Consider the following 12,090-nt stretch of genomic DNA (forward strand, 5'->3'; position numbering starts at 1 on the left):
TATGAGTCAATTGTAGCATCAGCCCAATTTCCAATATATGACTAATCTTTACACAAAGCTGTTTCCGACCTTACCTGGGCCGACGGACACGTGCCGCCCGTTGCACTTTCTTCCACTCGTTTACTGCAGATGAACAAACTGGACACTTCCATCGCCTCGTTATGTTGCGTTCGCAGCTGCACGTGCCTGTAACCTGAAAGGCATTCCAAATCGCGGTCAGACGCAACGACGGGACAAAAATCGTCAGGTGTCGCCCGACCTGCTTTGAGGGCCCGGAGTGGCAGCGTCCTCTGCGCGGTGATCTGCGAGCTGTTGTTCTCCACCACGGCCAAGCGCAGGAAGCACAGCTCCTCGAAATGCACGCTGAACTGGAAGCGCTCGCTCCACATGGGGTTGAGCGTGTTGCGGTGGATGGGCTTGGTGCGGAAGTGGCAGCTGTCGGCCGGCGTGCCCAGGACGTCCACCTCCACGCAGGGGCTGCCCGAGCCGTTGGCCGGACACACGTTCTGACCGGATACGATCTTGGGGGGGAAAGAAGGGAAAGCAGAAGGAAAATGAAATCAAAAGTAAGATCGCATTTATTACATTTCATCTAAATTGGCTTCTTTTGCTCTGACAAGTTATCATTACTTAACTCATTCACTCCCAGCCATTTGCACTGAAGCAACCCCCTTCGCTCCTGGCTGGTTTGCTTGATTTTGAGTGATTTTGCAAGGCCCACAGAATATTGTCCTCTATTGCTATAAAAACATGGAACCTACCAAAAGAAAGATTAGAGTCTCTTCTTTCATCCGGAAAAGTATATTTCTATCCGTTTCAGTTTTGCAGCAATTAGCATCAGAATATATCTAAGTTTCCTCATTATTCACATTCCTTCACACTGTCAAAAAGAGCTTGTTGCAACATGGCCCGAGTTGATCTCTTGTACTCTGCTGCCACCTGCTGGTCATTTTTTTGTAATAACGACCATTGCTTTAAGTCACCTCTTGATGTCAGAAGCTGCATCAAAGCCTTCTGTTTTTGCTTGCATAAAAAAAAAAAAACATTATAAATGTATAAGTACGTTTTTGGGAGTGAAGGACAAAGTATTATAAAAACGTATTTACGCGTTTTTGGGTTTGAATGAGTTAAAATAAGATTGTTAGACAAGATCTTTCTGCTTATTTTAAGATACTTATTACTTAATTATTACTTAAGTAGAATTTTCTTATTTTAACAATCTAGTAATAAGATAAATGGAAAAGTGTGGAAACAATTAAACAAAAGTACAATATAGCATTTTTTCTTTTTTTTCTTTTCTTTTTTAATAATCAGTTTGTCTCGTTAAATATAACAAAAATGGGACCGTAAGTTGGTCAAACATAAATGAGTATGTATGAATTTTAAGAAAATAGTTCTATATATTACAGCTTGAAAAAAGTCAATATTACTTGGTTTTAGACTAAAAATATTATTTTCAAGACTGCTATGGTTGATATGGGCCTAGTATTATTTTCTTATTTTCCAAAATATTGTAGGTCAATTTAAATACAATTTTCTAGTTCTGTTGGCAGGAAATTTTGCTTATTTGGAGTAATATATTTCTTATTTTTGTCTTCGTCATCCTGTTTACTTTCAGGTTGTCAAATAACGAAATGAACAGGTGACCTCATCATAAAGCTGTCCAAACACGGCTGAACGGACCCAATTGGAATACTTTAAACGGTACTTGTGCGTCACTCATGTCAGTGAAAACATACACAAACGTCTTTCATGTGCTCACAGTGAGGGAGTAGACGGCCGGACTGCTTCTTTCCACGTCTCTCTCCATGGGGCAGAACTGCTGGTAGAGAGGACAGCTTCGGTCCCAGAGCACGGCCGGCTTCAGGACGTACCCGCAACCGCCGTTGGCCTGGAATAGCGCCGTGTTCAAATGCATCGGCAGGTCTGAGGACAAGAATCAAATGGCGTTAGTAGCTGAGATTCCTCAACACCTTCTGTTTTTTTTTTCCTGACCGTCCGTCTGGTAGTTGAGCGCCACCAGCTGGATGCCGTGCAGCCAGAAGAGGAGCGGATTGGGGTTGGCCGAGTCGATGCGGGTGGCGGCCGGGTAGGTCCGGAGGAGCTGGCAAGCCGTGTGCTGGATCAGCTTCTGCGAGAAGCGCCGGCACAACCGCTTGGCGGCGTTCTCGTTGACCGAGGAGATGTGGTAGCACTTGGGCGTGCGGATGATGGCGCTGAGCGACGTCGGCGGGTTCGGCGCCGGCGACGTCTGCTGCTGCTCGTCCCAGCTCAGACGCTCGGCGCCGCCTGGAAGCAGAGAAGCAGAGATGGACGTTGGAAAAATCGCAGGCAAAATAAAATGGAATATCACCCCTGGAACTTGATGCTAATATGTCAATGGGATTCTACTTTGACTTTAGCATTAGCGCTAGTGATGCTTCTTACACAAGTAATTATTTTTTATGCGTTCATTAGGGCTGCAAATAATTATTTTTAATAATTGATTAAGCTGTCGATTGATTGGTTTAAAAAAGTTTTCATTTCCATCACTATAAAAAAAAAAAAAAACAGAACATTATTGCAAATTGACACTGCAGTAAATGCAAAAATATAAATTAATTATGATTCAGTTACAGGTTTGGGACAAATTATGTCAGAAAATATCATCATTTTAATTCAACAAATCAGATATTTATTTATGAGAAGCTGAAATTACAACCATTTGGGCATTTTAAATAAAAAAAGGCATGTAAACGATTACAGTAATTGATTATCAAAGATAATTAAACTCAATTGATCATATAAGACGAATGGATCATAATAATGACCATCTTGTCTCACGTTAAAACATACACCCCTGCAACCAAGCATTCAGTGACGTACTTTTCCCAGGCGCGCGGCTCTGCGTGGAGACCTCCCCCGCTGGGCCGGAGCGAGCCGGAGCCGTGCCAAATATGGACTTCCTGCACTTGCCGCGGTCCTTCCCCCTGCCCGAGCCGGACGGCGACAGCGTGGACAAGCCTGTGGGAGGTCCCGCAAATCAATAAGATCATCCGGAAATAATTATACTCCCTATATGCTGCTACGGGAGTGAAAAAGGACCCTTTTTGGCATTTTTAACATAGTAAGCTCGAAACTTAAAACTTGGCTTGTACACGTAAATTTGTTGGTTTGTTTTATGAGGGAGGCAGCCTGCCGCTCGCCCTTGCTGGTCTTTGTCAGAGCTCAGGTCAACGAAATAAAAGTGGAAAAAACAAGGCTTGGTTTATAAGGGCCAAGAAGAGAGCAATTGAGGGAGGAAAGAGGCAATAAGAAGCAGGAGACATTTCACGAGGAATGAAGTTGTTGAAATTTACGAGCACATCAGCCAGGAAGTTCAATAGTGCTGTCCAAACTAATATGAATGTCTTTTCCCATGGGGGTTGGAAAGGGATTCATCATCTTAGTGGGTGTGCATTGTGGGAGAAGAGTGGAGTGTGACACATGGATATTGAATGTCTTGCAATCAGAAGTCATTCAATGGGAAAGGGGGGGGAAAAAAAAAAAAGAAAAAAAAAGAAGAGCAACGATGACGAAGAATCTGAGAATGGGGGAAATCCCTCCAAAGTCTGCTGACCTGGGAATTTGACAGCCTGGCAGTAGATAACAAGGTCGGACAGCTCCTGCGCAATCTGCCGACTCTCCTTCTTGTTCTGAGGCAGGTAGAACTCCTCGCCGAGCTCCATGTCGAACACCTGTGAAGACCAGTTCTTTGTTATTGTAATCTCTTCATAATATGCAGAGCAAAAAAAAGAAAATAAAAGAAAAAAATAGGGCAATATGAATGTATAACGGAATGTATGGTGTTCCACAGGGTTCAATTCTGGGGCCTCTGCTATTTTCATTGTATCTGTTAACGTGATCAATCACAAGATGCTTGTAACGGGCCACCTTTCCAACTTATTGGTACGTTTTGAGGATTATTTTTTTTTTTAACTCTTTGAACGCCATTGATGTAGTTTGTCAACGGGAAACCAAATGACGGGGACTGACTTTTATGGGAACGGGCAGAGAAAAGTCTTGTTGTTGTTGTTAAAAAACGGCCAGCAGGTGGCAGCAGAGTATAAGAGATCAACCAGGGCCATGTTGTAACAACCACAAATGTAAATATTGATGAAACTTAGCTATATTCTAATGCTAATTGCTGCAAAACGGAAACAGATAGAAAAATATTATTTTTCCTGATGAAAGAAGAGACTCTAAACTTTCTCTTGGTAGGTTCCGTGTTTTTTATAGCAATAGAACACAATATTGTGTGGGCCTTGCTAAATCAGTCCAAATCTACTAAGCCGGGAGCGAAGGGGGTTGCTTCAGTGAAAATGGCTGGGAGAGATTAAGTTAAGACTACAGATTTGAAATGTCAGCACTTCTCATTTGAGGACCTCGAACAGTCAAACGCACACCAGGGCGTCCTACTGCTGAGTGACGCTTAAGTGCTCTGACCTTTCCTTTGCTCTGAGTGCTGCTGTCAGCCTTCTTCATACGCTTGGGCGCTTCGTCAGCGGGCTGCTCCTCTTTGTCCGCCGAGCTTTTCCCTTCGGATTTTTCCTCGAGGAGGTTATCTGTCAACACAAGTCATATAATTTTTTTTTTCACATCAATCTTGTAATGGGGAAATTGACCCCGTGGTGTCACGCTATTAACATCCCGCATACAGGATGTAACCGGGCCACACTCTCAGGAGTAGCTTTCGTAAAATAGCGCGTGACCAGTAGAATTCTCCAATTGCGAGCCAAGGCGGGAAGGGGTTATGGGGGAGGGGGTGGCATCAGGAGAGAGTTAGTGCTGAGAGTGGGATAGGGTAGTTTCCCCTGATCCGTTGGTGTGGGGGGCAGCGTAGGGCCTGAGAAACCAGATGGTTTTGTTTTGTTTCCCCGATGAGGCGAGGTCACAGACAAAAACAGCGCACAGAGGCTCGAAAGAAGGGAGGTGACGTGTTGGTGGAAAAAGAAGAAAGCATCCAGACAATGTAAGTCTTCAAAAATGCTAACTGGAATCGACATGAAAAGCGTTTTGTTCTTCCCCCTCGATTGAGTCATAAATTGTATGTCGTTCATAGTTTTTTTTTTTTTTTTTTTTATGAAGGAAGTGAATGCAGTGAGGCAGGCAAACACACACACAGCACACATAACTATAGCTGAAACCACAGTCACTATACAAAACTGCAGTCACGTGTACACACGAGCCAACATGAATGCACATACAGACGTTCAATTGCCAAACAAAACAGAGTCGACTAAAATACCAGAATGGATTGTATCCCACCTCAGAGGGTTTACTGTCATTTGGATTCTTCCCAGAGTCAAACACCTCATTGAAATGTCTGTTTCATATTTATGGTCATTTATACAGTCCTTTCGTCCCATTTATCACGTCACGATGCGATATTATTATGGTATCACGATATGAACCTCATGATATGATATTATCACGATATTGTAGGGAGGTTGGCGATATTAAAAAAAAAAGCTCACAATACTGTGACACTCATGGTTATTGTAAAAAGAAAATAAAAAGAAAAAAATGCTAATTGAAAATGCTAATTAGCTGAGATTATACTAATAGTGTCATCTGGCGATTAGCGTGGTAAAATACAACTGTACTAATAAACTCACCACCAGAGGGTGCTAGAACTGCACAAATGGAAATCAACCTGGCCTTTTTAACAGATGTGCTGCTTTGAATTAATATCGTAACATGGTGACAACGACATCGTGGCAATTTCGATTATCACGATATTGCCGTTCTTGTTACATCCCTGATTGTAAATATGTTCAACAAAAGAAAAAAAGATGTATGAGTAACAATTAAGCAGTCACTAATCCATACAAATCCCCTCGACCACAATAATAACAATGGGAGCAGAAAACCACAATGTTAGATGTATAAACTGCAGCTAGCACTGCAAAACAGAATGAGAAGGCAACAGCCGTGCACATGGAGGTTTACCTTCCAGCCCATAGGAGGCGGTAGAGGCATTGAGGACATCGGCTAAGTAGAGAAGAGGTCAAATCACATGGGACAGACAGGAAGGAAGTTAAAAAAAAAAAAAGAAACGACATTGTAAAAACTCAGGATTAAAAGGAGTGTAAAACGATAAAGAACACAAAGCAGGACAAGGGGTCACATGATATTTGGATAAAATGTGTGCTTACCATCTGATAAGGACTCATAGTCGTAATCGTACTCATCTTCGTCCTCATCCTCTTCCTCATTCGTGTGGCTTCCAGGCGAGTTGCTGCTTGGTGATCCGTTGCTGGCTTGGGCCTGCAAGTGGGCCAACTGGTGAGCCTGAAATAAGAAATACAAAGAATTTACCATTTAAATATTTACTTGTGTTTACTGGCCCTTGAAATGATCGCCTCACCTTCTGCTTCAATATGTCCACTGGTGCCTGGTGGGCTTTGAGCTTCTTGTTTTTCAGAAGGATCCTCCCGCGTAGCTGCAGCGGCGACGGCAGGTGAGGGTCGTCGCTGAAGTCGCCCTCGAACAGGAAGCGCGTCACTAGGCGGTCGGCGAACACCGTCTAAAAATTTGAATGTCAGAGATAAGGACCCGTTAGCCACGCCAGGAAAACCATTATGAAAAAGGTGCAAGCCATTGGGTAGGGATTGGAGTTGAGAAGATCTCGCGTGGCGTCACACATGATATTTTATAATCCCTCAAAATTCTTATTCTGAATTTTATTATTCTACTTGTAAACTTCAGACAATCCCACTACAGTAGACTGTATATTTCTCTGTAAAAACACAAAAGAAGAGCTCACATAAACAAAGCAACGGTGTGTGTGGACATGAAAAGAGTTATGTCCGTCACGTCAGTCCCCCGGGGCGGAGTAGACTGCTGGGAGGGCTTAGCAAGATGAAAGCCTGCGCACATTCCAGCACATACACTATCTCTCATGTGTGTTCATGAGTATACAAAATAAATAGAGGGAGGATTAGAGCGGTAGACCTCTTGACTGGAGGATTGCAAAAATAAAAATGCCAAGGCAAGAAAAGTTAAAAAGCACATGACTTGATTCAGGTGAATTTGTATCTCTTAACAGCCGTACCCTAAAGATGTCAGCCATCTTGCGTTGCTGCGGAAGGGAGCAGTGGTTCTCAATGGACAGGATGACCGGCATGTCCGAGTTGACAAATGCAGAGCGGTTAATTGCCTCCACCACATCCTGAGGAATCGCGGACGAGAGCGTTACTTTGGCTTAAATTATTCAAGAATATTACAGCACCCGGCAGTGATGGTCGTACTATGGAATTTTAATAGCCGACAAATATCGCATTTGTTCATTACCTTGAAAGGTATTTTGGTGGTGAGTGTGTGTCCGTGATAGATGACTGGCATGCCGTCATCGCCGTCCCAACAGTCCAATTCCACACTCCTGCAGCCTTGCAGCAGCACCTTCAAAGTAGCAGGCATACGTTTCAATCTGTGACCATTAGGAATGTTCGATACCACTCTTTTTCACATTTGTAAGATGATGTCAGGGTACCACTTAATGAAAACTCGTCAAATCGGCTAATTCCCGAATTACATTAAAGCCCGACACTGAATACTGACGTGAAAAAATTTGCATTGTAAGGCTGATGTTTTTCTCCGCTGACCTGACTGTAAAGCTCAACAGAGGACTCTCCTTTGAGCTGGTGTCCGGTCAGGTAAGTGTTGTGAGAGGATTCGATGTAGTAGTAGGACAGAGGGTATTGGAGCTGATCGGGGTTCATCTGGGATTCCTCGTTACGACACGCAAAGTTTTCCTTGTCCATGAGGTACCTGGTAAAAGGGAAAAAGAAGAGCTTCAATCTACTTTGACGTATTGTGGGGTTAAATAGCGTGTGTTTGTTACAAGTGTACCTTGCAAAGCCTTCAAAGGACATCCAGCCCATTAGCCTCATGTTTGATGACGGCTCAAATGTCTGCAATGCATAGTAATTCATCAGCAAAGTCAAACCGCCACCTTCCTTCCTTTTGCAATTCAGTTATCTGTTCCACTTCCTAATCAATATCAGGCTGTTTCTCATCCTCATTCACATCAAAGCTTCCACTATAGTTGCATCCACGCAAGCACTCCTCACTTGTATAATGCTGAGAATGTCGTCGTAGCTGAGGTGCTCCCTCTGACAGTTGACCAGGAAGTCGTTGAGCTGAGGGATGGCCAAGCCCAGGACGCCCAGCGACGCGTTCTCCACGCCCGTCCCGTTGGTCACGATGCTGGCCGCGGCGATCGCGTCCGAGATCTGCTTCTGGTTGTCCGACATTTGCAGCCTGGTCCGGATGAACAGGTTGAGGTCGGAGCCGTTGCGAGTGAGAAGGTCTTTGGGAGAGTAGGAAGGCAATTAGAACAGTGTGGATGTTTGTATAGGTGGTATTGATTTTTGTTAGTACCAAGGTCTGGTTGGAGGCCCGCATCCCTGTCATCAATCTTCAGGCTAGTGTAGAGAGGAGCCGACTCTGGAGTGGAACGACTGCAAGGGACGGCGAATGTATCGAAAAGCTCCTTCAGGTCCTTTCTGCTCCGGATACTGACGGCAAGCAAAAATGAATAAAGTCACTTCAGTAAATGATTCGATTGCAAAAATCCAAGCATTTACCTGAAAGACTTGAAGAGTTCCACAAACTCGATAAAGCTCATGGTGCTGTCAGAGATCATAAGGTTCTGGAAACCTTTGAAACAGCCTTTTCCACGCCCATGCCATGACCTGCTGCTCCACGCCCTGTTCATCACAAATACATTCACTAAGTAGTCTACAGTTGATCTTTGGCTAACTGTATTGTTAACATACCCTGGCTGAACCTTGCTAGTCCCCGAAAGAACTGGAGAGGATTGTGGGCGGGACTGGTTGGAGCTGGCCATACTGGAGGAAGATGAAGAGGAGGAGGAAGAGGCAAGCAATCCAGGACTTCCTTTAGAGGCAAGGGAGAACGGGCCGGGGAAGCTGTCGTCTGCAGAAGGTGAAAAACATCAGGGCTAAACATGAATGCATTTAACTTGATATGGCCTCCAATGTTCATCTTCAGCTAATTTTCAAACTCTGAAGAAGTAAAGGTCACCTGGATCTTCTTGGTCTATGCTGTCCGACTCCGGTCCATTCCGATAGAATCCCTCTTTGCAGCTGCGAGTTTTCCTGGAAGCCATCTCGTCATCGGTGGCATCCCCGCTGTCTCCCTACAAACAAATCAACGAGATTAAATAAATGCTAACTAACCATCAAAAAAGGCCGACACATTTTCACCAGCAGGGGACTACTAACCCTAACAAGGGCCTTCTTCTTCTTCTTAGCCTTGTCATTGATTCCAAGCGGGCTGCTTTTGGTGGTCCCCGATTTATCCCCTCCACTTGCACCCATGTTCCACCTGCGGCCACCAAACAGCTCGATGGCTTGGGCCAGCGTCGGGCCTTCATATCGACATTCCTCCTGGTGAACAGAAGAACAAAAGTAAAGGAACTGAAATGAATTAAAACGGGTGAAAGTACATACCTGATACAGACTAACATACTGCCTCCTGAGCCATTGCAACCGCTGATCCGGAAACTTCTTCAGCTTCCTGGTGGCATTCACCAACTCTGACAGACCCTTGTAAAGCATTTGTGCAGTTTGGTTGGGGGCCACAAAGTGCAGCAGTCTGTTGGATGTGGCACAGGGTCAAGAACTAATTTTAATTTAAGGGCCACTTTCACCCAAATTGATCTCAAATGGGCCGGACCAGTATGCCTTAATGAGCTATAAATAATAACATGTCAAAAAAAAATTTTTTTTTTCCATTTCTTAACAAAAATAAATACAAAATTTTGCATCAAATCCAGAGTAACCGCGTAATTTCAGACCATCATTGAAGTGCTCATCAATACAACTCCAGTGGACAAAATTAAAAACAAAAGTTCATTTTAGTGTTCTGTCTTCGCGGGCCAGATGGAGACCCCTGATGGGCCGGTTCTGACCCGGGGGCCACATCTTTGGCACCACATGCATATATTGTATACAGGGTGTCCCAAAAGTCACGACACACTTCCTTTACACAAATTCTGCCCAGATATGTAAACTGATTAGCATAAATATAAAATTAAAAAAATAATAAGAAAACAAATCTGTAAGAAAGACAAAAAAGAAATATACATAAAATTGAACGTACAGTACTATAGCTAAGCAAGTGTCGACCTGTTGTCGGTGGTAGTGAGGCCATAGAGGAGGCTGAGGCCATTCTCCTCCACCGTCATCTGGCTTAGTTTGTTCTGCAAACAAACAGCGTGGACGTCCACTCCCTGGTGACCCAGGAACACAGCCTGAAAGTGCAGACGTGCACAAAATTACCATTCTGCTCTTTTTTTTTATCAACCAAAAAAAAAAACAACAACAACAATTCTGTCATATACTGGGGAAAAAGAAGTGGATTTTAAACAGACGGACCTTCACCACTCCGAGGTCCAGCAGACCTTCTGCCAGTCCTGCCACTACAGTCTGTCCCAGTCCAAGGTGTTGCTCTGCGGGGTAGAGGCCTCCATTCTGAGGCTTCCCTGCCATACGTTTACAACATGTTTGCCACAGGAAATTGACACTGGCCTCATATTGCTATTTACAACTAGTTACAGTAAACATGAATTCATTTGACTGAACTGAATGGAGAAAAAGGTCAATTAGTTCAACTTTACAATGCGAGCCCGAGGGCATTTTGACCTTTTGCCTTGAGCTCCTCCTCTTTAACTCCAAAGTTGATGACGGTTCCAATGTTAATAAAAGTGATGCCTAATAATCACCCCACTTTACAATGCGAGCCCGAGGGCATTTTGACCTTTTGCCTTGAGCTCCTCCTCTTTAACTCCAAAGTTGATGACGGTTCCAATGTTAATAAAAGTGATGCCTAATAATCACCCCAAGTGAGTGTGGTGTTGTCAGGCTGGAGTCTTAGCAGACAGCGGGCCGTCAGGTGGCTGTCCTGGTCGTAGTGGATGACGGTGGCGCCTTGCAGGAGGAACTGGTGAACGTCTGGTTGCAGGGACAGCACGTACCTTTAAAAAAAAGAAAAAAGAAAGATTGAATTGTGTATCATCTTCCCTATGCGTGTGCGTAAGAGTGTTTGGACTGAGGGTCAAGCCGATATTAATAGCGCTTGTGTGACTAAGTGCTTTTTATTTGAGGCGATGTTTTCTTGAGTCGTAACTTTCCTTCCTCCTTTTCTTAAATGGCGCTTGCCTCTTACCAAGGAATGAGCTCAGTGCCGTGGCAAAAGGCTCTGTGCGTCTCTTCCGTGCCCTGGAACTCCATCTCGTTAGCTGCGGGCTCTGATGACAGGTCGCCTTCGGAATCAGACAGGTTGCCCACCATGAACCTGGAAATGCAGCACAGGGAGAAGATTAGCTACAAACAGGCTAATGTAAATAATTCTGTCTTTACAAACAAGGCATACTATTAACTCATTCAAACCCAAAAACGTATAAATACGTTTTTTAATACTTTGTCCTTCACTCCCAAAAACGTATTTGTTTTTTTATGCTTGATAAAACTTCTGACATGAAGAGTTTGCTTAAAGCAAATGGTAGATATTACAAACAATGGCCAGCAGGTGGCAGTAGAGTATAAGCGATTAGCTAGGGCCATGTTGCAACAAGCTCTTTTTGACAGTGGTTTCAACAGGTTTGTGAATAATGATGAAATTTAGGCTATAATCTATAACATGTAAATATATGCTTTTTTTTTCTTGGTGAAAGAAGAGACTCTAATCTTTATTTTGGTAGGTTCTGTGTTTTTATAGCAATAGAACACAATATTCTGTGGACCTTGCAAAATCAGTCAAAATCCAATAAAACAGCCAGGAGCGAAGGGGGTTGCTTCAGCGAAAATGGCTGGGAGAGAATGAGTTAAAAGTATTTCGATACATTACATTAAGCACAATGCTCCAAAAAAAAACACACAAAGGGAACATGTTTAAGGTAAGATCAAGGTAACATCCACAATATGGCCAAGGGCATCAAAATGCAAAACGTCAACAGCATCCAAGTGCTGACGCATCATGCCTCATTGCAAAAAGATTCACGGCTAATAACAAGCCGGAAATTCAGACCATGCTGATGTTCGC

General features: G+C 43.7%; 1 protein-coding gene across 4 annotated transcripts in view; it reads right to left on the reverse strand.

The window, feature by feature from the left end:
- Nucleotides 1-12,090, reverse strand: part of plce1 (phospholipase C, epsilon 1) — a 55,921-nt gene that overhangs the window by 3,694 nt on the left and 40,137 nt on the right. For 2 of the 4 annotated variants that reach the window (XM_086064655.1, XM_086064654.1), the window contains 25 exons: nucleotides 11,215-11,343; nucleotides 10,887-11,023; nucleotides 10,425-10,531; nucleotides 10,176-10,300; nucleotides 9,498-9,642; nucleotides 9,270-9,434; nucleotides 9,070-9,184; nucleotides 8,802-8,961; nucleotides 8,610-8,732; nucleotides 8,404-8,540; nucleotides 8,094-8,332; nucleotides 7,873-7,934; nucleotides 7,626-7,791; nucleotides 7,315-7,422; nucleotides 7,076-7,192; nucleotides 6,389-6,547; nucleotides 6,177-6,312; nucleotides 5,971-6,012; nucleotides 4,465-4,583; nucleotides 3,599-3,716; nucleotides 2,866-3,003; nucleotides 1,996-2,289; nucleotides 1,763-1,926; nucleotides 260-521; nucleotides 75-193 (listed from right to left, as the gene is read on the reverse strand). In XM_086064655.1, the coding sequence (XP_085920781.1) occupies nucleotides 75-193; nucleotides 260-521; nucleotides 1,763-1,926; nucleotides 1,996-2,289; nucleotides 2,866-3,003; nucleotides 3,599-3,716; nucleotides 4,465-4,583; nucleotides 5,971-6,012; nucleotides 6,177-6,312; nucleotides 6,389-6,547; nucleotides 7,076-7,192; nucleotides 7,315-7,422; nucleotides 7,626-7,791; nucleotides 7,873-7,934; nucleotides 8,094-8,332; nucleotides 8,404-8,540; nucleotides 8,610-8,732; nucleotides 8,802-8,961; nucleotides 9,070-9,184; nucleotides 9,270-9,434; nucleotides 9,498-9,642; nucleotides 10,176-10,300; nucleotides 10,425-10,531; nucleotides 10,887-11,023; nucleotides 11,215-11,343 (3,586 nt within the window). The remainder of the gene's footprint in view (nucleotides 1-74; nucleotides 194-259; nucleotides 522-1,762; nucleotides 1,927-1,995; nucleotides 2,290-2,865; nucleotides 3,004-3,598; nucleotides 3,717-4,464; nucleotides 4,584-5,970; nucleotides 6,013-6,176; nucleotides 6,313-6,388; nucleotides 6,548-7,075; nucleotides 7,193-7,314; nucleotides 7,423-7,625; nucleotides 7,792-7,872; nucleotides 7,935-8,093; nucleotides 8,333-8,403; nucleotides 8,541-8,609; nucleotides 8,733-8,801; nucleotides 8,962-9,069; nucleotides 9,185-9,269; nucleotides 9,435-9,497; nucleotides 9,643-10,175; nucleotides 10,301-10,424; nucleotides 10,532-10,886; nucleotides 11,024-11,214; nucleotides 11,344-12,090) is intronic. The other 2 variants (XM_086064657.1, XM_086064656.1) reach the window with 1 other exon arrangement.

Source organism: Leptonotus elevatus, chromosome 20 (genome assembly GCF_054856555.1).
Source record: "Leptonotus elevatus isolate MCC_2025b chromosome 20, RoL_Lele_1.0, whole genome shotgun sequence".
NCBI classification, from domain to species: Eukaryota; Metazoa; Chordata; class Actinopteri; order Syngnathiformes; family Syngnathidae; genus Leptonotus; species Leptonotus elevatus.